This window comes from Colletotrichum tamarilloi (genome assembly GCF_030869305.1).
Source record: "Colletotrichum tamarilloi strain Tom-12 chromosome Unknown Scaffold_8.1, whole genome shotgun sequence".
Classification (NCBI taxonomy): domain Eukaryota; kingdom Fungi; phylum Ascomycota; class Sordariomycetes; order Glomerellales; family Glomerellaceae; genus Colletotrichum; species Colletotrichum tamarilloi.
Window position 1 is genome coordinate 369,787 of NW_026849391.1, and position 25,559 is coordinate 395,345.

General features: G+C 56.4%; 8 protein-coding genes across 8 annotated transcripts; 5 read left to right on the forward strand and 3 right to left on the reverse strand.

The window, feature by feature from the left end:
* Positions 1–100: 100 nt before the first annotated feature.
* Positions 101–1,764, reverse strand: CTAM01_03471 (origin recognition complex subunit Orc5; the record flags this gene model as incomplete). Its single annotated transcript, XM_060519506.1, has 3 exons — positions 101–1,129; positions 1,193–1,597; positions 1,660–1,764. 3 exons carry the CDS (start codon positions 1,762–1,764, stop codon positions 101–103), a joined length of 1,539 nt encoding a protein of 512 aa, XP_060385712.1.
* Positions 1,765–3,403: 1,639 nt separating this feature from the next.
* On the forward strand, positions 3,404–5,008 carry CTAM01_03472 (uncharacterized protein; the record flags this gene model as incomplete). The annotated part of the gene is made up of 1 exon (XM_060519507.1): positions 3,404–5,008. The coding sequence occupies one exon, from the start codon at positions 3,404–3,406 to the stop codon at positions 5,006–5,008; it is 1,605 nt and encodes a 534-aa protein (XP_060385713.1).
* Positions 5,009–5,547: 539 nt separating this feature from the next.
* On the reverse strand, positions 5,548–6,861 carry CTAM01_03473 (uncharacterized protein; the record flags this gene model as incomplete). Its single annotated transcript, XM_060519508.1, has 2 exons — positions 5,548–6,493; positions 6,692–6,861. 2 exons carry the CDS (start codon positions 6,859–6,861, stop codon positions 5,548–5,550), a joined length of 1,116 nt encoding a protein of 371 aa, XP_060385714.1.
* A 683-nt stretch (positions 6,862–7,544) lies between these two features.
* Positions 7,545–13,477, reverse strand: CTAM01_03474 (AMP-binding enzyme; the record flags this gene model as incomplete). Its single annotated transcript, XM_060519509.1, has 2 exons — positions 7,545–12,908; positions 12,989–13,477. 2 exons carry the CDS (start codon positions 13,475–13,477, stop codon positions 7,545–7,547), a joined length of 5,853 nt encoding a protein of 1,950 aa, XP_060385715.1.
* A 2,669-nt stretch (positions 13,478–16,146) lies between these two features.
* On the forward strand, positions 16,147–16,994 carry CTAM01_03475 (acetyltransferase; the record flags this gene model as incomplete). Its single annotated transcript, XM_060519510.1, has 2 exons — positions 16,147–16,531; positions 16,690–16,994. The coding sequence occupies 2 exons, from the start codon at positions 16,147–16,149 to the stop codon at positions 16,992–16,994; spliced, it is 690 nt and encodes a 229-aa protein (XP_060385716.1).
* A 1,577-nt stretch (positions 16,995–18,571) lies between these two features.
* On the forward strand, positions 18,572–18,923 carry CTAM01_03476 (uncharacterized protein; the record flags this gene model as incomplete). Its single annotated transcript, XM_060519511.1, has 2 exons — positions 18,572–18,641; positions 18,706–18,923. 2 exons carry the CDS (start codon positions 18,572–18,574, stop codon positions 18,921–18,923), a joined length of 288 nt encoding a protein of 95 aa, XP_060385717.1.
* Positions 18,924–19,178: 255 nt separating this feature from the next.
* Positions 19,179–21,073, forward strand: CTAM01_03477 (AMP-binding enzyme; the record flags this gene model as incomplete). The annotated part of the gene is made up of 4 exons (XM_060519512.1): positions 19,179–19,575; positions 19,628–19,904; positions 19,958–20,664; positions 20,727–21,073. 4 exons carry the CDS (start codon positions 19,179–19,181, stop codon positions 21,071–21,073), a joined length of 1,728 nt encoding a protein of 575 aa, XP_060385718.1.
* Positions 21,074–21,790: 717 nt separating this feature from the next.
* On the forward strand, positions 21,791–22,771 carry CTAM01_03478 (SAM-dependent methyltransferase; the record flags this gene model as incomplete). Its single annotated transcript, XM_060519513.1, has 1 exon — positions 21,791–22,771. One exon carries the CDS (start codon positions 21,791–21,793, stop codon positions 22,769–22,771), a length of 981 nt encoding a protein of 326 aa, XP_060385719.1.
* Between the last annotated feature and the right edge of the window lie 2,788 nt (positions 22,772–25,559).

Sequence of the window (25,559 nt, forward strand, 5' to 3'; positions counted from 1 at the left end):
CAGGATAATCGTGTCCCATTCATATTGTCACTGAGTCTAGCCTCAAGACCCATCAACTGCCATCTCAACATGAAGTCATACGTACGCCGACAACTCAACCTCAGTCAATGAGCCATTCCTCCACCTCAATACCAACACTCCGCCCCACACCCCGAATGATATCCCACCCGACGTTAATCCTCCACTTGCCTCCACGGTCCATCGGATCACCACCCGTGCCAACCTTCATCAGCAACCGCAAACTCGCAAGCGTCGAGATAGCCATACCCACGTCGCCGTCCACCACGCTGCCGCCACCGACAGTACCGAACCCGCCACGCACGTCGGCCTCGGCCCACTCGCTCCGCACGGCAGCAAAGATGGCGAGCATGCGCTCCAGAACGAAGGCGTGCGCGCCGAGCAGCTTGCGCGAGATCTTCTTGTACTTGCTCGGCCGGCCTCGTTTGGGGGCTACGAACCCGCCGCCGCGGCGTTTTCGGCGGCCGTGGTGGTAGGTTGAGAAGAGCGTTAGGTCGTGGCGGGGCGCGTTGTGTGAGGCTAGGTAGGCTGCGAGGAGGAGGAGGCGGGTGGTAGTCGGGAGTAGGGTTGTTAGGTCGGCGGTGGCGGTGCTCATCAGTGCCGCCGCTGATTGAGCTGATGCTGTTGCGTGCTTTGAGGGCGTGCCTACTGGTGTATGGCCATTCGTCTTTGTCGTTGTCGTCGTCACAGACACCGTCGAAGAAGAATTGCCGAGCTTGATGGAGACGATACTCGGGTTCAGAAGGCTCTCATCCTGGAAGTGCACGCGCGAGGCGATGAGGAGCTTGGAGAACTCGCGCGGGCCGTGGGTGCGCGCCAGGATGGGCGCCGTGAAGCGCGGCCAGAGGGCGTCGCAGCTGTGGCGGCACGAGGGTAGGGTGCGGGACGCCGACGTCGTGAGGGCGTCGCAGACGGCGCCGACGAAGCGGGTCCAGAGGAAGCTTGTGTCGTCTTGCGTCGTGGTCGGGGTCGGCGGCGGCGGGGACGCCGAGATGATTTTTATGAATTCCTGCTTGGTGTAGTTTGGGAATTGGATGTGTGGTACGAAGGAGATGCGGAGGCTGGAGGGGGGAGGGGCGGTGACGATGAAGACGCAGGTCAGACATGGTATCTATGGAACGGTAGCTTGTTAGTATGCCATAGTTGAGCGCGTGGGGGGTGCTTGATCACTCACCACTTCGGATAGCCGTGCTAATGCTGGGAGGAGAGTTGCGGGAGCGTCTCTCTGACGGTCAATTGCGTCAAAGACAAACACGAGGCGCCACCCGTCGGGTCGTTGTGTGTATTTGAGCATCTTGCACAGCTCAACCATCAATTGGGCCAGCGTCTCGCACTTCTTGGGCGGAGCCTTCCATTGTATCGCGTCCACCACGGCAGCGATTGTCCGCTCGAACAGATGCCGCCCCGTGATGCATTGTATGGAATTAACGATGGCAAAGCTGAGAGAGGTTTTGGGTTCGGCCCCGGGTTCTTCGTCGAGGGGTTTGGAGAGGTTTTGCAGGAGAGACTCGACGATGGCTGACTTTCCGGTGGCTTCGGTGCCGTAGACAATGAGGTTCCGGCAGGGCGCGGCGGCGGGCTGAAGTGTCGAGGTCAATGTCTGGCCTTCACATAAAGTTGAGCAAAAGATTAGCGACTTACATGGAGAAGAGTAGCTAAAGACCGGATCTGACGTTCGCGGCAGGGGAAACGTTCGAATAAGGGGGATAGGAGAAGCTCCTCAGGAAGCTGGAAGAGAGACGCCATGTCAATTGGGTCAATTGCTCTGGCGTTCGAGCCTTTTAGTAAGTATCAACTCGAAAACAGCGTTCGTCACCCGGAGAAAGAAAACCGGGGAAACGGGCCGGAAACCCAAGACCGCCGTGTCGCGTACGAAGGTACGGAGTACATGGGGAGGAAAGGACCTGCAAGCCGTTGAGACGCGAAATCATGTGACCGGAGCATCGGCCCATCTCGGGCCCCTCTTACGGCGGGCGCAGGGGACCAAAATGGCCCGCGTGCGTTGGGACCCAGGCGCCCTGTGCCGGGCGCAGCTCCACTTCTTGAGACTTGACCACACTCAGTTTTAGCTCGTCTGCGGCAGTGCGGCCTCACAGCTCACAGCTCACAGTACCGGTAACTTCTCAAGTCACAACTCTCTCTGTGTGTCTCTCTGGCTAGTCCCCTCCTTCACTCATCCGGAACTGTGCGCCAAGTGTCAAATGTCCTCGTTCCCCCAAGGTCAAACAAACATGCCCGTATCCAAACCCACTCCAGCGCCCAAAAGGGCAACCCACGGAGGGTTGACAGCAGGGAGAAGGGTACTGCGGGAGGCGCAGTGCTTTTACGGATACACAGTACCCTTCTTCCCGACCCTTGGAATGAACAAACTTGTGTGTGTTGCCGGGTTCTAAGAGGCTTGCGCAAGCCTCTTATCCGTACTTTTTCTCTTTTTGCTGCCGCTGCACATGCTTCGTGGCCCTCGCGGCGCAGTTTGGGTACGTCAACGGCATGGAACACACACACCATGTACTGTTGCGGCGCGTTCGTTTCTCTCCCACTTGTAAGCTTGAGCTTCTCCGGCTTCTATTAGCCCGTCTCATTAAAACCCGCATGCCACCACCTTCGAAGGATTCGTGCCGCCTAACGGGGAAAAGCGCTAGTCATCCGTCAGATGAGAGTCAGGTAGGGAGCTCGTCAGCTCAGTGTGGGGTCAATGATCTCTCCATCTGTGGCTTTGATAACGAAGGTAATAACACACCTGGGAAGGCAGCAGCATGAGATTCGTTTGTTCGTGAGGCCTCACACACACTTAACCCGACACAACTCAAGTCGGCATGTGCATATTAGAACCAACGGAACCAACCACCTACCTAACCCCTGGGGGCAAAAAAGAGACAAACTTGAAGCTAGCGGGCCGACTAATCAGTGCGAAGGGGGACTGTGTTTTAAAGCTTCATCCGATAACTAGGCGTCTCATTCCGTCAGCAGCGTCACCCGCCCACGGAACTCTGTTTCAACCCCGACGACATCTCTACTTCCCCCGTCCGGCCGTTGGACATCATCCCTAAAAAAAAGTAGAGGTCCGAGCATCACCAACTCAACCCCTTCTACCTAGCGTCCCGACTTCACACACACTTGACAATTTCCGAACGACGTACCTTTCACCTCGTTGCCACTACCGCGAAGCTTCTCTTTCTCTCCCTCCCATCTTCCCCACTCGCCATTCATCTCACCCCAACAACCTCCACCTCATCTCACTTCACCCCGTAGCCATCCTTCCCTCTCATCCCGAATCCTGACGGACGCCGTAAGACTGAAGGGCAGCCACTTGGTTCAGATTCCCCATTGAGACGAGAGTCGGGTGGCCTTGGGGGGCCCCGTCAAGGACACAATCACACACACGATGACCATCCTCTCATCCTCCGGACAGTCAGACTCAGCGGACGCCGCCGCAGGAACCTCAACAAACCACATCGAGGATAAACCATACCACTCAAAACGGCCCCACAAGAAGTCCCGGACGGGATGTAAGAACTGCAAGACGCGCAAGGTGAAGTGCGACGAAGCTCGTCCAACATGTCGTAACTGCGTGCTCCGCAAGGCCAATTGCAACTACCCCGGACCGTCCCACTCCCACTCCGACCACCGCCCACCGGGATCGCCATCAGGCTCCTCCGCCGGGCCCTTCTCCCCGGCCCGCTCGCGGTCTCACACGCCGCCGCAGCACCGCCGCAACAGCCACCATGCGGCCGCCGGCGACGACGACGACGCCAACGCCCTCGTCATCAAAGAACCGCTCTACATCCCCGCCGGCGACAGGGACGCCATCGACATGAAGCTCCTCTGGTTCTACACCACAAACACCTTCACCTCCTTCGCCACGCAGGCCGGCAGGGTGAAGCGCATCGACGACATCCTCAAAGTCAAGATCCCGAGCCACGCCTTCCAGAGCCCCTTCCTCATGGACTGCCTCCTCGGCACCTCGGCCCTCCAGCTCCAGCACCTCAAACAAGACATCGCCCCCTCCCGCGCCCTCCGCTACCGCGCCCGCGCCTTCGAGGGATACCGCAAGGCCATCGAGGAAGGCAAACCGGAAACTTTCCCCGCCCTCATCGCGACTTCCCTGCTGCTCACCGCCTTGTCGTCGCAAATGTTCCGCGAAGAGGGGACAAAGGACCTCTACATCATCGACTGGATGGTCGTCTGGCGCGGCATCGGCCTCATGATCGACATGGCTACGCCGCAGACCCTCTGGGACTCTGGTCTCGCGGAGCTCTTTATGCGTCCGCCCATCAACCTCGACGAGGCGGCTAAGCACATCCCCAATAACCTCCTCTTCATGGTCTCCTCCATCCAGCCAGGCGACCCGGACTACGACGACATCTCGACGTACTACGACACGCTAAAGTACCTCGGCTCCCTCTACGCCGAGCTCGTCAACGGGTTTGGACCCATCATGACCCTACGCGTCGTGACGTGGTTCACTTTCATTCCGAAGGGGTTTGTCGAGCTTGGGCGGGAAAAGAGGCCTCGCGCGCTTATTATTCTGGCTCATTATCTCATGTTCATGAAGGCGACGCAGAATCTGTGGTGGATCGAGGGTATTGGCGACCGTGAGATTGCGGGGATTGTGAATTATCTGGGCGAAGGCTGGTACGAACAGCTTGCCACGCCGCGCCTGGCTCTGCTGCTGGACGATCGTACTGATATTGCGCGGTTGATCCTTGGTGATCCGGACTGGGAGTCGCCTATTGACTTCTATAACGCCCCGACACGAGATCCACGGACGGAGTTGCTCACTTGGGTGGATGATCATGGCAAGCGGTATAAGGGCATGCCGCAACGTGTAGGGGACTTACATCCCGCGGATCCGGCACCGCGGACGTTGCCCTGGGAGAGGGACGGTTTTCATCATGATCCTATGATGCTCAGCCCTGCGGGGCGGCGATATGCTGAGAGAGTTTTAGAGGCGATTGATTCGGGAGTGCAGGACATGGACGTATCATAGGAGCCGGGAACCGGTCCCGTCGATTGACAGGCCGTCGGGACCACTGGCAGGGTCCGATCACAATACCCAATTGGCGCACTTGGCTCATGGAATACAGTGGATGGCGTAACTACTTATCTGAACCCTTCCAGTTTGAATAAACAGAATCGGCACAATCAACATTAATCCAGTGCGAGCCTATCGAATTATATACTCGATCGAGACCAGAACTCCCGATGCAAACGGGAGTCGAGCAACTTGGAGAACACTCACAAGGACATAGGCGCGGGAGATATTTCAATGTGTTCAACGTGGAGCAATGGGGGGGGGGGGTCCGATCAAAAGACACCACCTATGGTTATACGGTGATAATTGAGCATAGAACTACGTAGTCTAGATTAATCTTTGCTGGTCGTGTGGCTCCAGCGCTCTCGTCCTACCTCCACTACCAGGTTCACACATCCTTACCCAAACACCTACTCTCGGCCGCAAAACAGGCTTGTGACTGCGATCGAAAGCTCTGTCGAGGCAAAAAGCAGCAGAAAAAGCGAAGCATTCCATCAAAGCCGCGAAACTTTACATCGGTGGTAGCGCATGCTGTTCGGTCCCAGGCTGGCACCACACCCCTGGCAAGTAATCCTGATGTCTCGCGTTGCTGGAACGTATGTTTCCGTCTCAGGATGGTCCTTCTTTCTGTGCTTGATGAGATCTTTCTCTCTCGCGTAACCCTTTGCGCCAGTCTTGCTACAGCCTCTCACTGTACAGGGGAAGGCTGTGAAGTCGTGGGCGTTCTTCATGTGTTTCGTATATTCCGACTGTGTTTCGAATGGTTTGGAGCGGGTTTGTTCTTCGCGACTGAGTGTTTTGAAATTTTCGTTCCGGTGGTGCGGGCAATCCGCAAAATGGCAGACTGGAGGTGTCTGATACTTCCCACGACGGCTGGGCATGATGTCTTCGTTCTTTCCCTCAGCCTCGAACCTGTGGTATCCGCGCACATGTTGTCGGAGATGATCTCTTCTTCGAAAACCGTTCTCCCCGCGGTGACTTTTGCAGAATTGACAAGGGAACTTTGGCATGTCGGTCCCCATAGAGTCAAGATGTCGGTAGAGGACATCAAGTCGGGCGAAGTTCTTGCCACAGGAACAAGCAAAGGGATTGTGTTGTGCTTCGTTGGCGTGCTCCCGCAGCTTGGACTTGTTCCTGAACTCGACCGAACACTCAACACAAGCGAACGGATGCCCCATTTCAATGCGCTCGTGGCCTTCAAGATGAGGCCGGCGTTGATGAGCGTCAAGCTCTCTATTGCTCACGAATTTCTGACCACATCCTTGGACTGGGCACAAAAATGCCTTATGGTTGTTCCACTTAGCATGGTAGGGCAGATTCTCTGCGTACTTGACAACTTCGCCGCACTCTGCGCAAGTCAGGTGCGCTTCTGCCGCAGTCCTCTCGATTGAAGCAGTAGAAGCTGTCTCCAGGGGCTTCGAATCATTTTGGACTGAAGCGCTGGCCAATGACAATGTCAAATCGTTACCGTCATCCGGACTGCAATGATGCATGATCTCATCTGCACTAAGACTGTGTTATTTGGAGAGGAGGCACGGGGAATGGAGCGGGGAACTCACGGCCCGATCGAGTTCCCGGTCGCTTCTGTTCGCCTCCTGACACCCTTTTTGTTAGCAAGTGTTAAAAAAAAAGTCTCACGGATCCAGGGGGTCCGCAGCGCCAAGAGCGCCATCGTCGACGTGGCCGAAGTCGTAGTAACCAGTAGGATCAAGGAGTTCCATGAAGCTGGTGTCGTTGGCGTAGCTCTCGGTGTCGAGTTCGGCAAGGAACTCGTCGAAGTTGCTGGTCCAGGTGACGTTGTCAGACATTGTGGCGTTGGTTGATTGCCGGGGTGCGTTGAAGCGGCGAGAGAAAACCAGGCTGTGATGGGAGCTGTGTGCTGGTGTAGAGTCGCAAAAGAGGTGCGGATGAGTGTTGGTCAAGGAGGAGAGGGGGACGGGGGAAGCTTCCTGCTTATCTCGCTCTCAGGAGAGCCTCCTGACAGTCTCTCGCTGCTTTAACGAGAAGACAACAAGTCTGAAGGGCGGTGGAGGTTTGAACTTGGAGACGAGAAGGTGATAGGATGGGGAAGCAGCCACCTTCCGCCCTATTTGTGTGAGGAACAGGAAACTGACACCCTTTTCCTATGAGATAAGGAAAGTGAGGCTGTTGGAAGCGGCCATATGCAGATTGGTCTGGGGTTGCCTCAAGCAGGCGGCATACAACTTGCAAGGAAGTTGGGCGAACCAGAGAAGCAGCGAGAAAGGGTCGCAAGGTATGGTATGGTATGATGTGTGTATTGAAACAACCAAACTCCAAAGAGCAACAAAACAACATGAAATCGTTCACAGCATTTTCCAAACCAATTGCAAAGCCCCTCGTCCAATCGGAGAATCTTCAACATCAACAAAACAACAAATGATATCAGATAAAAGACCAAAAATGGTAACACACTCGACACTACTCCCCCTTCTATGCAGTCTTTAGTACAGTATGTACAAAATCTCTCCTCTTACTGCTGCTCAAACAAAAGCGACCTGGGGTTACCAAGCAGAATCTTGAACGTCTCCTCAATCTTATCAAGCAGCTCCGCAGCATGGCCCTTCCACGACTCAAACGTGACAATCTCAATCGTCAACTTATCGCCCTGGGGGAACGCCTGGATCTTCCACTCGCGAAGCGGCTCCTGCTGCGGGTAGATCGTCTCCATGCGACTGCTCGCCGTCTCGAAGCCGAGGCTCTCGACGTGCTCGACGTCCTGGTGCACCACAGTGTCGAACCAGTCCACCGAGGCCGGCCAATCAGTGCACAGCTTGGCGATCTCGGGCAGACCGATGCCCTCGTGCGCCGAGCTGGCAATGTGCTGGTTCTGCACGAGGTTGAGGAGGTCGAGGACCGTCCAGTCGTCCTCGAACTTGACGCGCACGGGCACGTATTGCCAGCAGGGGCCTACGACCATGTCGGCGTTGGGGAAGTCGATGTTGCGGCCGCTGACAACTTCGCCAAAGGTGACGTCGCGCGTGCTCTGCAGGCGGGCGAGGGTAAGGGCCCAGGCTGCGGTGGGGAGGGTGGCGATGGTGACGTCCTTGGAGCGGGTCGAGATGTCGAACGTCCTGTCGATGGCGTAGTGCTGTCTCTCCGTCACGGGGGTATCGGGCTTGAGAACGTTGACGGAGGATCCTTGGAGGAGCTCCTTCCAGTAGTCGACACTCTGGGGGATGTTGGACTTGACGACGTGACCGACGAAGGAGGAGAAGGGGAGAGCCTTGGGAACGGGCTTGCCCTCGTGCAGAGCCGAAAGCTGGTGCAGCATGATGGGAAGGCAAATCTCATCGTACTGAGCGTGCGAGACACGGAACACTAGGGCAGACTGGCCATTGCTGCTGTGGACGAAGAACCACTTGACAAAGATGGAGCCAAGCGGCATCCGGGTCTGGACGTCCATGTTGCAGAGGTCCTTGACAAAGGTCTCAACATCGCTGTCGATCTCATACTCCACGACGGGGGTCTTGACGTCTTCGAGGATAACGCTCAGGCAAGCGCCATTGTGCTTGACAAAGACTGATCTCAGGACCTCGTTGAGGGAGACGAGCTCTTGACAGCTCTGGAAGAGGCGGGGGCGGTCAACGTCGCTCTCAAAGTACATGGCCTCATAGCGAGCAGAGAAGCGAGGGATCTCAATAGTGCCCTTGACGGCGACCTCCTGCAACGGTCTTGCGGGGAAGGCGTCGACAATCTTCCATGTCGGGTCGGCCAACAGGGGGCGGAGAGTCTCTGCCGGGGCATCGCCGAGGTCCTCAACCAGCTCAAAGGGAACGAGAGGCTTCAGGGACTCTTGAGAGTCCTGAGTGGGCTCAGAGTCCTGCAGGACGCTGGCCATGTCGTACAGCGTCCTCTTCGTGAAGACCTGTTTGACGGTAAGTGTGAGGCCAGCCAAGCGGGCCTCAGAGACGAGCTTCATGGCACCGATGGAATCTCCACCAAGGCGGAAGAAGCTGTCGTTGAGGCCGATATCGCTCTCGGGGAGCCTGAGTACACGGCTCCAGAGAGTTCGCAGACGACGCTGCTTGGCAGATGTGGCAGAGATGCGCTTAGTAGGCGCCTTGGTAGCAGTGCTGGCCTTTTGGACCAGATCGCTCGTCTTGCCGGTGATCTCGACAGATCCATCTGCGTTGAATTTGGCGAGGCGCTCCGTCTTGTAGAATTTGCCAGCCTCCTTGTTCTCGGCCCACGAAGGGTAGTCCAGCGTGGAGAGAGACAAGTCGGACTTGCTGACGACCACCAATTCACCAACAACTCCAAGAGGTGCCAGAAGCGCAGAGTCGGTTGGGTTAACAATGTACACCGCCTCGGCCTCCGGGTACTCCTTCTGAACGCTCTTGACGCTCTCGGTGCTCAAGCGAGCGACCTCGGTCTTGTCCTCCTCAGTCAGGTACGCGATGTCGCCAAGTGGCGTGTCGGTAAGCTGGCAAAGCTTCTGCGCCACTTGAGAGAACTGAGCGAGTGCCTTCTCCATGAGAGGCTTCTGAACAGTCTTTGAGTCGAACGAGGCCATTACCAAGAAGCCCTTGGGATCTGTCGAGCAGACGAGCATGAGGGCGTAGGTGTTGAACTTGAGAGCTTCCTCCGCGGCCTCCGCGTCGCCGGCAGGGACGAGGCGGTTGGCGGGGTACTTATTGAACTCTTCTTGGTCAAAGTCGTCCGCGCTCGGGTGCAGAACGAGGCCGGTTCTCAGCTCGCAGGCCTCGAGGGCATCCGGGCTGAGACGGCGGATGTGCTGGAGACCGGTGTGCTCGTAAGGGATCTGTTGGATGGTCTGGTCTTGGATGTCTTGGAGGTAGTCGCTGACGAGCGTCTCGGCGTTGACCTGGGTGCGGAAGGGGACGGTCGTGATCATGGGGCCCTCAATTTCGTCGGAACCTCTGATGGGCGCGTTGCGGCCGGTGAGGGTCTCGCCAAAGATGACATCGTTGGATGAGGCGTAGTGGGATGCCACGTAAGCCCAGGCACCGCGAATCACGGTGGCGACGGTGGTGTTGGAGGCAGGTCTGCCGTTCAGGGGCACGTAGACCTCCAGAAGAGAGTCGGCCTGCGTCTGGTAGCCCTCGTACGGCAGCGCGGGGAACTGCGTAGTGGCAGCGGCACCCTGGAGCTGTTCGCGCCAGTATGTCTCGGCGGCGCTGCGGTCCATGCCGCCGAGGTACTTGATGAAGTCCTTGAACTCGGCCGGGCGCTGAACCTTCTCTCCGTCAAAGGCCTTGTTGACCTTGTCGACGATGAGGGGCATGCACCAGCCGTCGTACAGGGCGTGGTGCATCGTCAGCACGAACTGCACCTTGCCCGACGCGTTGTCCGTGACGAGGGCGTAGCGGACGAGGGGTCTGCCAAGGTCCATGCCCTCCTCGCGGTCCTTGACGAGGTAGCCCTGGAGATCGTCGCCAATGTGCCAGGCAATGTCTTCCTTGACGACAACCTGGGCGAGGCCGCGGCCGGGCACCTGGACGATTCTCGTGCGGAGGATGGCGCAGTCTGCGGCGGCGACGTCGAAGGCGTTGCGGAGCTTGTCTGCCGTCGCCACGTCCGCGAGGTCGACGACTCTCTGCGCCACGTACGCCGAAGTGACCTTGGCCGACAGAGCCATGAGACCCTCTTGGAGGGGCGTGCAGGGGTAAATGTCCTCGATGGCGGACTCGTCGATACCGCAGAGCTTGGCGGACTCGGCGCGGGCCTCCTCGGGTGCCCATCCTTCCTCGAGGAGGGAGAAGGGCGCGACGGCGGCGTCGTCTTCCTTGGACACCTTGGTCGCGTTCTCAGCCATGGCCTTGAGCGTGGGGAAGTTGAAGATGGTTGCGACAGTCAGAGCGATGCCGTCCTCTCTCGCGGCAGCGACGAGCTTCATGGCGCGGAGAGAGTCTCCGCCGAGGGCGAAGAAGCTGTCGTGCAGACCGATGGCGGCGGCGGACTCGCTGCCCAGGATCTTAATCCAGACCTGCTGCAGCGCCTTCTCCATCTCCGTCTCAGGCTCCGATTTCTCGGTGGGCGCGACGCGCAGGCGGGCGACCTGCTCGCGGGACATGGAACCTCCGAGCTCGCGCAGGCGCTTGCGGTCGATCTTCCCCGAGACCAGGGAGGGCATCTTGCGGAGGGGGATGTAGGCCGAGGGGACCATGTAGCGGGGAATCTCGGCGCCGAGGGCAATGTCGATCTCGGCGATGGCCTGGCTGAACTCGGGGGAGAAGGTGGTGACGTCGCCGCTCTCAGGATCCGCGGGACCGTCAACGGGGTTCTGCTCGACGACGAAGGCGACGAGCGTGGGCTCGCTGCCGCCGGGCTTGATGACCTCGGCGACAATCTTGACGCCCGAGGGCATCTTGCCCCGGAGGTGGTGCTCGACCTCGGCCAGCTCGATGCGTTGACCGCGGAGCTTGACCTGCTGGTCCTTGCGGCCGACGAAGGCAATGGAGCCCGTGCCATCCGGGTCGTAGCGGACCAGGTCGCCCGTCTTGTACAGGCGTCCGTGTCTGCCGCGGGCGGAGCCGCCGCCGGCGAGCAGCCAGGCCGGGTCCTCGATGAAGACCTCGTCCGTCTTGGCCTTGTCGTTGAGGTAGCCCATGCCAACGACGGGGCCCTCGATGAGGAGTTCGCCGACGGCGCCAACGGGCATGAGGCGCTCGTGGTCGTCCGGGTCGACGATCCAGGTGAGGCCGCCGGTGCCCTTGCCGATGTTGGTGGAGGTGCTGCTGACGTTGCCGTTGATTGTGCAGCCGACGGTGCACTCTGAGGGTCCGTAGGCGATGATGACGCTCGTGGTCTTGCTCCACGTCGAGGCGTCACCCGCAGAAACGGCTTCACCTCCGAGACCGAGGACCTCGAGAGAAGGGATGACGTCTGCGTCGAGAACGCGGGCGACAGAGGGGGTCATGTGCGCCATGTTGCACTTTGAGTTGCGGATGGCGCCGCTGAGGTCGTTCATGCGGTCCTCGTCCGAGGCGATGCAGAGGCAGCCGCCGGCGGCGAGCGTGCAGAGCATGCAATCGATGCTGACGTCAAAGGCGTACGAGGCAAAGTCGAAGCAGCGCGAGTGGGCGCGGTAGCCGACCTCCCAGCCGCGGGGCACGGCGCCGCTGGTGAAGTTTTCGTGGGAGATCATGACGCCCTTTGGCTTGCCCGTGCTGCCGGAGGTGAACTGGATGTAGAGCGGGGACGAGGGCGGGACGACGGGCAGCTCGGCGGCGAGCTCGAGGGTATCATTGTTGAGGGTGTCGTCCGAGGCGACGACGAGGGTCTGCTCGGGCGCGATGCGCCGGCCGAGGTCGCTCTGGTTCTGGGAGGTGACGATGATGGTGGCGCCGGTCTGCTCGACGATGGTGCGGAGGCGGGCCTCGGGCTGGGACGGGTCCGTGAGGGCGAAGGCGGCGCCGGCTTTCATGACGGCCAGGAGGGCGACGGTGGTCCAGCGGGACTTTTCGAAGCACATTGGCACCGTGGAGCCGACGGTGACGCCGCGGGCGACGAGGTGGCGCGCGAGGCGGGTGGAGAGGCGGTCGACGTCGCCGTAGGAGAAGTTACCGTCCCAGGACTCGACAGCCGGCCTTTCGGGTCCCTTGGCCGCGACCTCGGAGATGATGTCCTGCATGCACTTTTGCATGTTCTCGGGCAGCTCGGCGTTCCATGTCCAGAGCTGCTCGAGGTCCTTTGCGGTGGGACCGATTGTGTCCGAGACCTGACGGTAGGGCTTCTCGAGGATAGTGGTGAGGATCTCGATGAAGGAGTCGAGCTGGAAGATGGCGTGGCGGTAGGAGAGGACGGCCCGGTCCCATTGGGCCTTGATCACCAGCTGGTTCTCGTTGAGCGTCGCCTCGATCTGGTATGTCCACTGGGTTCCGGAGTCAGCATGTTGAAGTGAATGTTGTATATTAGGGTACAACGTATCACGGAAGAGGGTCGTCTACGTACGTCTTGTGATCTCTTGGAGGGAGCCTTCTCAGAGTTGCCCTGAGGTTTGGGTGCTCCATTGTTAAAGTATATCACCGGGATAGCCTGCGTTTCACTCTCGAGACCGCTCTCGCCGAGGTCCTTGATGACCTCCAAGGCCTCTGCTATCGAGTCGCTGTTCTTGAACGGCGCCTCGCTCAGGCTCAGGTTGTTGTGTGTCGCCGACGACGGTTCCTGGCCGTCCCGTGTTCTGAATCCCCAGTTCACCTTGCTCAGGCCGTCGTCGTTGTTGCGGTGGAGGACGAGCAGCCATGCAAGAAGGAGCTCATGTCTAAAGTCGCTTACACCGGCGGTGGTGGTGGTGGATTCGGCCCGCGATGTCACGACGACGGTCCTCGTTGAAGAGGGGTTCACGGTATTGTTGCCGTTGGTCAAGCCGTTTGTTGCGCCGTCAGTGAGGCCTGTTTCTTGGTAGGCAGTTCCGCCGCCTTCGCTGTCTCGCAAATGCATCGTGTGTTTGGTTTCTGTTTACTTCCGGAGGGGGAGGAGGGGGTATCGAAGAGAAGTGAGTGGTGGCAAGGAAGAGGAGGATGGAGGGGTAAAGTTAACGAGCGTTATGAAGTAATTCGAGGTTGAACTCGCAGCATTTCACAAGCCTTTGGACAATGATGGCTTCGTCTGGTTTCTTCTGCAAAACGACGTCTGGTTTGAGACTTGTTGAAGAAAGATGTTTGGATTTTTGTCTGACGAGGACGATCAACCGGCCCAAGGGTGGAGAGCTGCCCTTTCACTCACACATACGCAGTACTTCGTAGACATGCACCAAGACTCGGAGGAGTCTTGTATACTCACAGTAACCGCGAGAGGCTCTTATGTGTGCGACTCTGCAGGTCTGTCCGGCAGGTATCCTTGCATGAAGACTACCCGAGAAACATACATGGCTTCCCGACTTCTTGATTAGATCGACGAACCCCATGGCTGGGTACTGCGGTATGTACCTTGCGGCGGCGCTGCAGCCGAGCTACGTCTCCTCGCAGACCGAGCTGGATCATGAATGGACTGCGCTGCCGCTGCGGAGAGCAAGCGGAGGAGGGTAAAGCGGGAAAAAAAGCCTGTGAAAGAGAAAGGGCGTGCATATTGTTTCTCGCCCCGGGAACCACCAGACACACCAGTCAGTTTCTTGCGATGCTCATTGATGGGAAGGGCAGATGCGAGCCACAACGGCGCAACGTGCCTAATCCATGGAGCCGTCCGGGTGGGTATAGCAGAAATGGGTTGTGTAATGTGTGACTTTGTGTCCGTATGTGTGTGAAAGAACGGAGTATCTGGTACGCTGGTACGAATACTGGTCGTTGATTCCGCCCAACTCGACTTCGGCGCGAACGAATGGGCCTGACTAAACAACCTAGGAACCACCAAAGGAACCTAGCATAGGTATGCTGCATGCAGAACTATTGCGACTGTACCACAAAGTCAGCGTTCTGGGAACTTTGGGAGAGCCACAGAGAGAGAGAGTGAGGGACGTCAGATGCGAACGAGTTGAGCACACCCTCGCAGCACCAATGAGGCAAGAGTTTCATGACGGGTCCCCTTGAGCTAAGGCGCCATCTCATCATACGTTCTCGTGGTTCTGGACGGGAGGGAAAAAAGGTACACTACTGGGAGGAGTGAAGGAGGGAAAAAAGAGAGAGAGAGAGAGAGAGGCAAGGGGGTTGAAGTGGGAGGGGAGGGGCGTGTGATGATGTCGTGGGTCCTTCCTCCGATGCGACCTTACGAAAAAGAGAAACGAAGCAGGAGCTTTGGGGGGAGCTGGGAGCTGGGAGGGTGCGAGGTACAAAGATACCTGACCGGTACATGGCCGGGGGTGTGGGGCCTAAAAGACGGATCTGATTAGGAGCGCCAAGGGGGCATGTCCCGCTTGTGGGCCGGCAGGCCTGAGGCGAGAGCCGGGAGGACATCGGCCCTCATTTCTGCAGCAGAATTTTTTCCCTCAAATTGCCAGACTCTTCAATTATTATCCGCCATCCTCTCATGCTCAAGTTATCCACTAATTGGCACAAACAGGGTGGGTTTGCTGTCTCGCGGCCTTCGCCTGACGGTGACGCATGCAAAGAGAAAAAGCGCCGGCTCGAGAGACGCGGATCTGATAACTTTAACGCGTCCATCTCCCACTCCCACTCTCCCAGGATGTGACGAACAGATTGATGATGGGTCATGCATGTCGTGACCTTTTCCTCAATCTCGACAAGTGGTGCCCGCCTCACATGTGGAGGGGAGGGGGAGAGCCGAACCCAAGCCCAACGTAGCACTTACTACTCTGTATAGTATAGTATAGGAGGAAATTGGGCCTTTTAACACACTCCTACTGTGAAGTGTGAGAGAACTCGGGCCCTTGGCTAAGATAGGTAGGCGCACACTGCCACACACACATGGGGTTAACGGGCAGATGGTTCCTACTCAAGATGGGTATAACGGCTCCGCGTCATCCAGTAAGCGCTCATCAAGCCCATTATCCATGAAGGGCAACGCTGTTTAATTCCCTTCTTGGGCTCTCCCGCTACGGTGCCGCTGACAGCGGAAGCTCCCAACGGTTGCGGCATTTCCTTACGATCCCCTTCAGGGATTACCGAGAACTGCCGCGTCAACCCCCGTGGTCTTTGTGTGATCACAGTGCTTGGCACGTCAGTCCGTCATCTCCTTGCGTCCTTGAGGATATCGAGCCGGTCTTCGGGACCGACCTGCTCGGAGTTGCTCCAGTTCCGTGAGGGAAAAGTCTTCAGACGAATCCCCAGCCTAAATACTCACACCACCAACGCACTGTGGTGACCCGGCAAAAAAGTTCCGTCCTGCTGCGTTGCTTGCACCGATATTTCCGACCTATCGTTTGTCATTGATTTGTTTGGCCTTCGCTGCCGTTGACGCACAAGTAGCAAAAACGAACGCACTCTTCTTGCTGCGAACGAACCATAGAACGCCATCTATCCCACTTCGGAACAGCTTCACAGACGCAGACATACGCAGAGAGACCTCAGGATCGCAAGACAACCAGCGACAGACGGTGCTACCAACCAGCCAGACTACCGCGAATTCAGTCAAGTCAGACTGTTGCTCGCGAACAAGCAGACTCGCCAATTCTTGCCCTGTTATTTTTGCCCTTTCTCGGCTTTCACTCAGACGCCATGGGCCTCACCGTTCTACCCGCTTTAATCCCCGACATCCCCCAGGTGTACGATGCCTATTTTGCGGCCTTCAAGGGGTCGGTAATCCTCGACATCCTGTTTCCGACGGGGATTGACGAGGCTTTCCGTGAGGGTCATACGAAACACACTGTCGAGTACTGGCACAAGACCAGCACCCAGTACACCATCAAGTGCGTTGATGTCGAGACTGGCGAGGTCGTCGGCATGGCCCTTTGGGACGCATTTCTCAAGGAGCGCACACCAGAGGAGTACAGGAGCCCTGGCGCCGTTTGGCTCCAAGGCGAGCAGAGAGCTCGCGCCGATGAGTTAATCAACCCGCTCAGCGCAGCCAAAGAAAAGCTTTGGGCTGGCCGAAAATACGTTTGTGAGTGGGACCCGCCGTGAACTCCCACGTCCTCCTTTTCCCGATCCCTTCCCCTTGCACCCGGTTCGCGCCTTTTTTGTTTCTTCAGGCTTTTCGAGACATACCATGTGAACCCCAGTTGCTGATGACACACACTTTTGCGTTTTCCCCGGGAACAGACTGTCATATTATTGCAGTGAAGCCTGAACACCAAAGAAAAGGCGTAGGCGCCCTTTTGACGAAATGGGGCCTCGATATGGCCGAGCTGGCGGGACTTCCCGTCTACCTCGAGTCGTCTGAAGAGGGATTCGGCCTCTACAAACGCCTAGGTTTTGAAGTGCTTCAAGACAAGATCGTGCACCGCGGAGGGCTGGTGGGCAAGGATAAGGACGTTGAAGTTCCTCTGATGGTAAAGATGCCGTCTGCCGCCAAGGGTTTGACTTTCGAAGAGTGGCGTGCTCAAGGATACCCGTCTTTCCAATAAGCTTTTCTTCTCTTTCGTGTGGCTGTGTTGGCTGGCTGGACGCAGTATCCGTACGCTTTTGGACGTGGAATCTGCGATGTCAGCAGGATTATCAGATCTTACCTTTTGGGAGTCTTGGAGGATGGATCCTGTGTAACGACTCAATGAGTGTCATAGACTAAAGGTAGACGTTGGATCTTCTGGAAGCGCCAAGACAAAAAGCGCCCAGGAAACAAAGTGCCAAGACGAAGCCAAGACGAGGCAAATCTGCAAGTCAATCTGAAAGAAAGGAAAGTTGGCTGTACCTGGATTATTGTGCGATGGTGCATGGCTTGGCTTGGCTTTGTATTGTATTTGACGAAATATTAACCGTGCCCTTGCTCGCATGAAAAATAGAAGTCGCTTGGTCTTTCACCCTGCGTGGCCGAGGGACGCGCCACACCGCACCCGACGACTGCAAGTGGGAGGAAACGGGATGAGGGGGTGGTACCGTGGTTCACGGGGTCGGGTGAGGGAGGGGATTGATGGGTTAAGGTGAAGGGTGTTGGACGATACCGCGATGGTCCAGTACCAGATGGAATCATGGCGTGAGAGAGACAGAGGCGCTAGAGGCAGAGGTACCGATACTGACGACTTGTTTCCTGCCCATCTGCCCACATCGGTCCCAAGGTTAGAAGGTGGGTGAAGAAGGGGGGTGGGCAAATGCAACCTGACGTCTTTGGCGAGGCGAGTGAACGGCGATCGGTGGATTGGCGTGGAGTTAATCTTCAAGGGTGATGGAATCTGAAGAATTGTCCCGAAGTCGGAGAAGGGGTGACTGGGAGGGTGTGAGGGAAAGAAATGTAGAGGGACATTTTCGGGGAACGAAGGTACATGGGTACGTATGTCGGTACGGATTCTCCGTACCTTTTCTTGGTGCGGTACTGGAGAGAATGTGGAAGGAGGGGTCCAGTGACTCTGTACCACGGGTGCCCTGTAGGGGAGCTTGGGGAGGTACCTCAGACGATGTGGGAAGCTGAGGAAGGATGGATGGAAGCGAGAGAAAATTTTGCACGCTGAAGAAGGTGAGTGAAATGCTCCTTCCCTAATCTTATCTGATCCAAGATTTGATTGATTAGATCGAGCACTGAACCTATCCGAGGTGGTGACAGGGGATGGTGGCGGGTACAGCGGGGTCCCTTTGGCTGCCATGTGGGGTCTCACTATTTTCTGAGTGGCTGCACCGCTGCAGTCCCGGCGCAACTGGCGATGGAGGGGAAGGAGCTGCAAACGCCATTGACCAATTTGAGACACGACCCTAAGTTCCTCCACATTCAATGCAATCACACATGTCAACTTTTTCAAGACTCAAGAGCATCCTGGGACCTGGGACCTTACTCTGACACACCCACACGTATGATCCATCGCGATCCCACTCCTCCCACGCTCTAGACTCGCTGTCAGCCCGCCGGATATACACGAGGACGTGACAAAGTGACAAAGTCCGCTCGCTGGCAAGCACACAGTTCCTAACAAGTCTCGTGGCTCCATCGAACCCATCTGCTCGTTTTGATGTGTCACTATGTGTGTCCTCGCATCGCCAATCGAGTCGCCCTGTCATGACGCGAGTAGCCTTTTCGACCATTCGTATACGCCCCTCAACACTGGGAATACTCGAGAATACTCCAGGTACTTGTCGTGAAACAATTGCCCGTTCGGTCTAGCCCGTCGCTGGCTACATACGCAGGGCAAGGTGAAAACCTCCAAGGAAGAAAAGAAGCAATCCCAGCTAAGGTTCTGCGCCGTACGATTACCTGCGTGCAAGTTCGCAACGTCCCGCTGTGTGGCGCCCCATCTTGGTGGCCGGCAAAGCAGCACGGCCAACACCTTAACGGGCTAAAGCCCAGCCCAGCGGCAGCGGGGGGTGAAGAGACCTCGCTTGCGGCTTGCCTCCTTGCTGGATCCAGATGATCCCCGAAAGCCGTTCCTCGGTGACGCAGATGCAGGGCCCTTTGGACATGGGTCGTCTCTGCCATCTGGACCCAGGCCAGTTATTTCTGCCATGCGACCCGAGAGGATGGCCGGCGTTGCACCTAGATCGCGGTGACACTTTTTTGGACCTGCCATAGACAAACATTTCGACCAAGACCAAGACGTTCAATTTGTCTTCTGTAGTAATTTCGTTAAGCAATTGAAGCATTTATTCAGTAATTATTTGTCGACACAATGGCCGCAGAAGCATCAACAACCCCAGTATCCGAGCCTTTAGCTCCCACTCAGAAGCTGTCTATCCTCCACGGACCCCGCGATCCTCCTCTGGTTGACCTCAGTCTCGGCGAGCTGCTGGAGCTCCAGACCTACCAACACGGCACCAAGGAATGCTTGGTGATTCCTTGGACCGGTGCACGATGGACCTACAATGAGCTCAACCAGCAGAGCTTGCTGCTCGCGCAGGCCCTACTCGAGATGGGCATCAAGGCCGGTGACAGAGTCGGTGTTATGGCAGGCAACTGCGAGCAATACGCCGCCATCTTCTTTGCAGTCTCTAGAATCGGTGCTATTCTCGTTATTCTGAACAACACGTACACTCCTAGCGAGGCCATGTACGCTGTTGAGTTCTCAGGTTAGTTACTAGTCTAACAGTTGCTGATTTCCGAGCTAACTCCGTTATTCAGAATGCAAGATTCTCTTCACCACCAAGCAGATTGGCAGACTCGACAACACCAAGTTCTTGAGCCAAATAGCGAACAAGATCAACGGGCCCAAGATTGTCATGATTCGGGGCGACACGAGCGGATATCAGACATACGACGACCTCATCAAGTCGAGCTCAAGGCAGAGCCCGAGAGAGCTTCACCTGGCCATGAGCAAGGTGGTGCCGCATCAAGTATGCAACCTCCAGTTCACCAGTGGTACCACTGGCCGTCCCAAGGCCGCCATGCTTACCCATCAGTAAGTGCGATCAAGCTGATAGAGGAGGTCGAAGAGGCTAACTTTGGATTCAGCAACGTCGTTAACAACGCTCGTTTCATTGGTGATCGCATGCGCCTCACCCCGGACGACGTGCTGTGCTGCCCTCCCCCTCTGTTCCACTGCTTCGGTCTTGTCCTCGGCCTCTTGTCTGTCATCACGCACGGTGCCAAGATTGTTTACCCCGCGGAAGTTTTCGACACCAAGGCGACACTCAAGGCCATTCTCGAGGAGGACTGCACAGCACTCCACGGCGTGCCTGCCATGTTCGATTCCCTGTTCCAGGCAGCACCTGATGACTTCAAGTCATCCAAGATCCGCACCGGAATTGTGGCCGGGGCCCCTGTCCCAAGATATCTGATGGAGTTGATGGTCAATCGTCTCGGTATGAGAGAGTTCACCAGCAGTTACGGTCTGACCGAGGCATCGCCTACCTGCTTCAACGCCTTCACCGACGATGCCTTGGGTAAGAGACTGACCACCGTCGGTACGCTCATGCCCCATGCCTCGGCCAAGATTGTCGACAGAGACGGCAACGTTGTGCCCATGGGCCAGCGCGGAGAGCTTTGCATGGCCGGGTACCAGCTGCAGGCTGGCTACTGGAATAACTCGGAGAAGACCAACGAGGTCATGGTCCGTGACTCTGCAGGTGTCTTGTGGCTGCACACTGGTGACGAAGCCGTCTTTGACGACGCCGGATACTGCTCAATCACCGGCCGCTTCAAGGACATCATCATCCGAGGTAAGCTATAAATGTCCGTCACGCAACAACAGCACAATGTACTAACAACTTTCTCCCTTCAGGTGGCGAGAACATCTACCCGCTCGAGATTGAAGAGCGCCTCATGGCCCACCCGTCCATCTCCCAGGCCATCGTTGTCGGCCTCAAGGACGAGCACTACGGCGAGGTCGTCGGTGCCTTTGTGCAGCGCGCCGAGAACGCGGACAAGCCTTCATTCCAGGAGCTCAAGGACTGGGTCCGCCAGCGCCTCGGCGGCCACAAGAGCCCTGCGCACATTTTCTGGCTCGGTGAGGATGGCGTGCCGGCCAACGTGCCCCTCACGGGCAGCGGCAAGGTGCGCAAGTTTGAGATTGCCAAGGTGGGCGACGAGATTCTCAAGAAGAGCAGAACCGTCTCTGCCAAGTTGTAAGATTGCGGTCCTCGTAGGATATCTTGCCGAGGACGGCGTGGAGTGTGTTCAATGAGTGATACCACACAAAAGTTGTTGTTTGACCATTTTCGTTATTACTATTTCATGTCAGGCGATGGCTTCTCAAAGGCTCAAACTTTGTTTTTTTACCTGTATTCTCAAAGGCTAATTGCCTTTCGTCACATTCGGCCCCCTTTGAGAATCGCGTTTACTGGGAGTATGCTTACCCCGATCAAGGCTTAGCATCCAAAATCGCGATTGCGTGATGAGAAACCCGATGGTTTGGGGCGAACCCACATAAGTGAGGCCAAAAATCGAATCCTTCAATTGAGGCCAAATTCGACTACAATCGTCTGTGAGGATGTGACTCATTTTCAACCCTCTTTTTTGATCTCATTCAGGAAGGTCGGGATTCTCATATTGCCGTAGATTGTTCATCTGGTTCTATTGTGAGACTCATTCGGGTCAAATTAGTGATCTCAATTGAGTAAGGGGACTATTTTGACAGGTAGATGTGCGCAAAGGTACGGATCTGAATGCTGGATATAAGTGACCGGAATCCAGCTTCAATTAAAACCACGATCAAAACACCACCAACACATCAGTAGCCAATTCCTCAATTTACCCAACCTATCCCCGTCCAAAATTGCAACTAAGCTAACATTCAACAAACTTCGTCCAACAGAAAGAAAAAACAAACACAATCACTTCACTACAATGTCTCAATCCAACCACGAGCCAAACGCCCAACCGCCATCCCCCTCTCCTCTCCTCCTCTCCCTCGCAAAATCCTATCCTCACGATCCAGCCCACTTACACAAAGTCCTCCTCCCGCAACTCACCCACCGCCTCCGCCTCGCCTCCCTCTGGTCCATCGCCCCCGGCAGCCGCGTCCTCGACATCGGCTGCGGCCAAGGCGACTCCGCCCTCGTCCTTTCCCAAGCCGTAGCCCCACTCTCCATCGCCGCCGATGGCGACGCCAACAACGCCAGCCCGGGCCCGGGCCAGGCCGGCCACATCACGGCCCTAGACCCGGCCCCCGGCGACTACGGCAGCCCCTACACCCTCGCCCAATCCCAATCCCACATCTCCTCCTCCCCCCACGGCGCAGCAATCACCTTCCACCAGTCCGACGCGCCGACCTACCTCGCATCGCACCCCTCCTCAGCCTTTGACGCCGCTACGCTCTGTCATTCGCTGTGGTACTTCCCCTCCGGCGCCGCAATCACCTCCCTCTTCAAAGTCCTCTACAAGCCCAACGTCTCCAAACTCTGTTTCGCAGAATACGCACTCAAAGCCCGGACTCCCGCGCAGAAACCGCACGAACTGGCCGTCGCGGCGCAGAAGCGGTTTTATGCGCTGCGGGCTGGCGCGGAGAAGGGGTTTAGTCTGGACCAGGGCAACGTCCGCGGCGCGCTTGCGCCCGAGGAGATTGTGAAGTTGGCGGAGGGGGCTGGGTGGAAGGTTCGGGAGAGGGGTGTTGTTGATACGCCTGGGTTGTTGGATGGGGCATGGGAGGTTGGGGTTGTGGTTGATGCGTCGTGGGCTGAGGAGGTTGTCGCCGAGGGGTTGGGGAAGGATGAGGAGGAAGAGTTGTTGGGATATGTGAGGGAGATTCGGGATGCGGTTGAGGAGATTAAGAAGGGTGGTGGGAGGGTTGAGACCATGGGTGCTGTTTGGGTTGTTATGGAGCGTTGAACGTGTTGTTCGATCAAACGTGACGCGATATTGGAGAAATCATGTCAAACCCGAAGAATGAGTACGCGTTCAGAGTGTTTCGTACAACATTAAGCAACGATGCCCAGAGACGATACCAAGTAACGATGTCGAACGCGCCTTGACCGTCGTGCCCGTCCCGGATAATGAAATTCCGCTCTGTCGGCAATCGCCTTTAAGCTAGGTTTTTTTTGGTCTGCTTGATGTCTACAGAGATGAGACGCTCAAAGTCATGTTCTGAATAAGTAGCACATGATATATTTCAAAAGAACCTGGTAAGTGTCCCAATGTCCACCAGGGTTCGTAAAGGGGATGCATATCGTGAGAGTTATAATGGATTGGTAGAGGCTGGCTAGACCATGTGCCAGAGGTAGGATCAGATAGATGCCATGATATCATGGACGCAAGTATCGCAACAATACAGTTACTGGCGACAGTCACCCTGAAAGGGTTTCAGGAGAGGGAGACATGCGGCGTTGAGTTATCTACAGCTATCGTGGGAGTGACTTACACCCCCCGGAACCGCCTATATCTGATCCTTCTCTTAATCACGATATTTCACTGAAGAAGTCCTAAGGATAAATAGCAGCAGAGCATCTCACCTACTTGGTGGGTATCTTGTCTAGGTACTTTGAGATAGTTTGCACTTACCTCAAATGTTATGTGGCTTCTGCTCATAAAGCTGATGACCAAATGGAAGGTAATGTAGGGTAGGTACTTTCTTTTTGTACCACATAAATCAAGGTAGGTTCTGCCGGCACGTTTCTTACACTCTGTTCAAATAGACCTTCTTCGTGAGCGACCTGCTTGACCCCTTGGCTTCTCACTTAATCTTCATGGATATGCTCAACGGTGTTCATCTTCATTCGCCAAGAACCCATAAGGCTACCATTGCAAGTAACGACTTGTCCGCAGATCTCATCAATGGGGCTCTCCCATCGTGTGGTCGTCTCGGCGCGACTATCCGTCCGGACTCCGGGATCCGGATCCCGAGGACACTTTTAACCTTGAAGGGGATGCGCAAGTTTCCATCGACTCGGAAATGCCCCAGAGTCAGACACACAGACACATCATCATCTGGGACCATCGGCGGGGGCCATAATGATATCAGACGAACGAGACGGCACAATGCATCGACTCGACAGAATGCAATACGACATTCTCTATGGCACTGTGTGGACAACTGGACACAGGATACGACGGCGTGTCCCGAAGACCCGAGAGAAGACTTGTCGGAACGAATGCCATTCGACGTGGAACAATCAGCAATTCCTAACAAAAACAGGGGACTCTCCCAGGCGTTGACGGAATTTGACGGTCGGCGTTAACGATGATCTGGGTGGCGCACATCGGTCCGGAGCGTCAATTGCCGCAAGGGACTTGTTGCAGGTCCAGTGCAAGAGCTGCAGAAAGTCTCAGCCATCGACGTGCAGGAAGACGAACCGGCTTTCGTCGATCTGGTACGAAGGCTTGCACAAGCTTGCCAAAGTACCGCTCGATGGCTTGAGATCAACGACGCTATTACCTAGCCCACTTGAACCCCATTACGAAAGCGCCTTGGCCGAGAAACGAGTACGATGCCACATTCTGAATCGCGTGGCGGCAGACCAAGTTATCAATCTCTGTGGAGTTGAGCTATCCCATAGTGGATTGTAGGCATGGAGCTGTTGTGGACAACAGGTGCAGCTACCTGTGGGACGTGGGTGAACAACCGGTCGGAGCAACCCCGTATTGTGCAGGCGTGTTCACGAATACCATGACCGTCTGAACTTCTGAAGAGCATCACGAATATTTCAAAGCAAGTCCAGAGCCGGCGGCGCAGCTCGCCTCAGAGCGGGAACGGCGTGGTTGACGGGCGGCAGATGTGACTTGGCAGGCGGGGGAGACTCCGATCGAGGAACGGCTCAAGATCCGACGAAAAGAAGAAGCATCGAGGCACACGGATGAATCCTCACAACTTGCGAGTGAGCTGAAGGCGTCACTGGCGTTCCGGTTCCCAAGCAGGTGTGGCAGGGGATGGGAGGTAGTGGAGACGAAGAGAGTCACGTACCCTGATCTCAAGAGGTGCGTCTTTTTTACCAAGGATCTGCCCAAACAGGCCACTTGGACCGAAGGCGACCCCACGCGAGCTACCTGTTTCTACATACACGCCCTCTTAAACGATGAGATGATGAGATCCACGGGTAGGTTCGGGATGTTGAAGCAGTGAACCATGCTGCAAGTATCAAAACCAGCCTTAGTGTATCCGTAAGTCCACTCCCGCTGCCCCGCCAGTGAGAAAATTTTTGTCTTGATCTTATCAGATCCATCATCCAGCTTGCGGCGGCCACCGGTCGGCTTTGAGTGGGTACTCAAAGCTCCGAGGCCGGAGCTATGGCCGAACTTGGTTCTAATAAAGTTATCAGATCCGCTAAGACCAGGTCGGTGCAGCCACCTTCCTTGGAGGAAGAAAAAAAAGAAGGGGAAAAAAGCCGGTACCCTTATACTACGTAGGTACCTACCTAGTAGGCGCCACGCACGCAATTGACGGCAATACATCAACTACGAGGGACGACCGCCACGAACCCCGTTTCCATCAACCCCAACGCCCTCTTGGTTATCAGATCTATTCTGAAGGGTGGCACAGGCTGTGAAACTCAAAATTTCTTCGGAGCATTTCGTCGCCTACCTACCCTGGCCTGGGAACCCTTCTGGCCCGAGGTCTCGGCGTTTCGCCGCAGGCCACCTCAGTGATGGAGGGGTGAAGAGTGAGGCCCCCCTTCAACGTCGA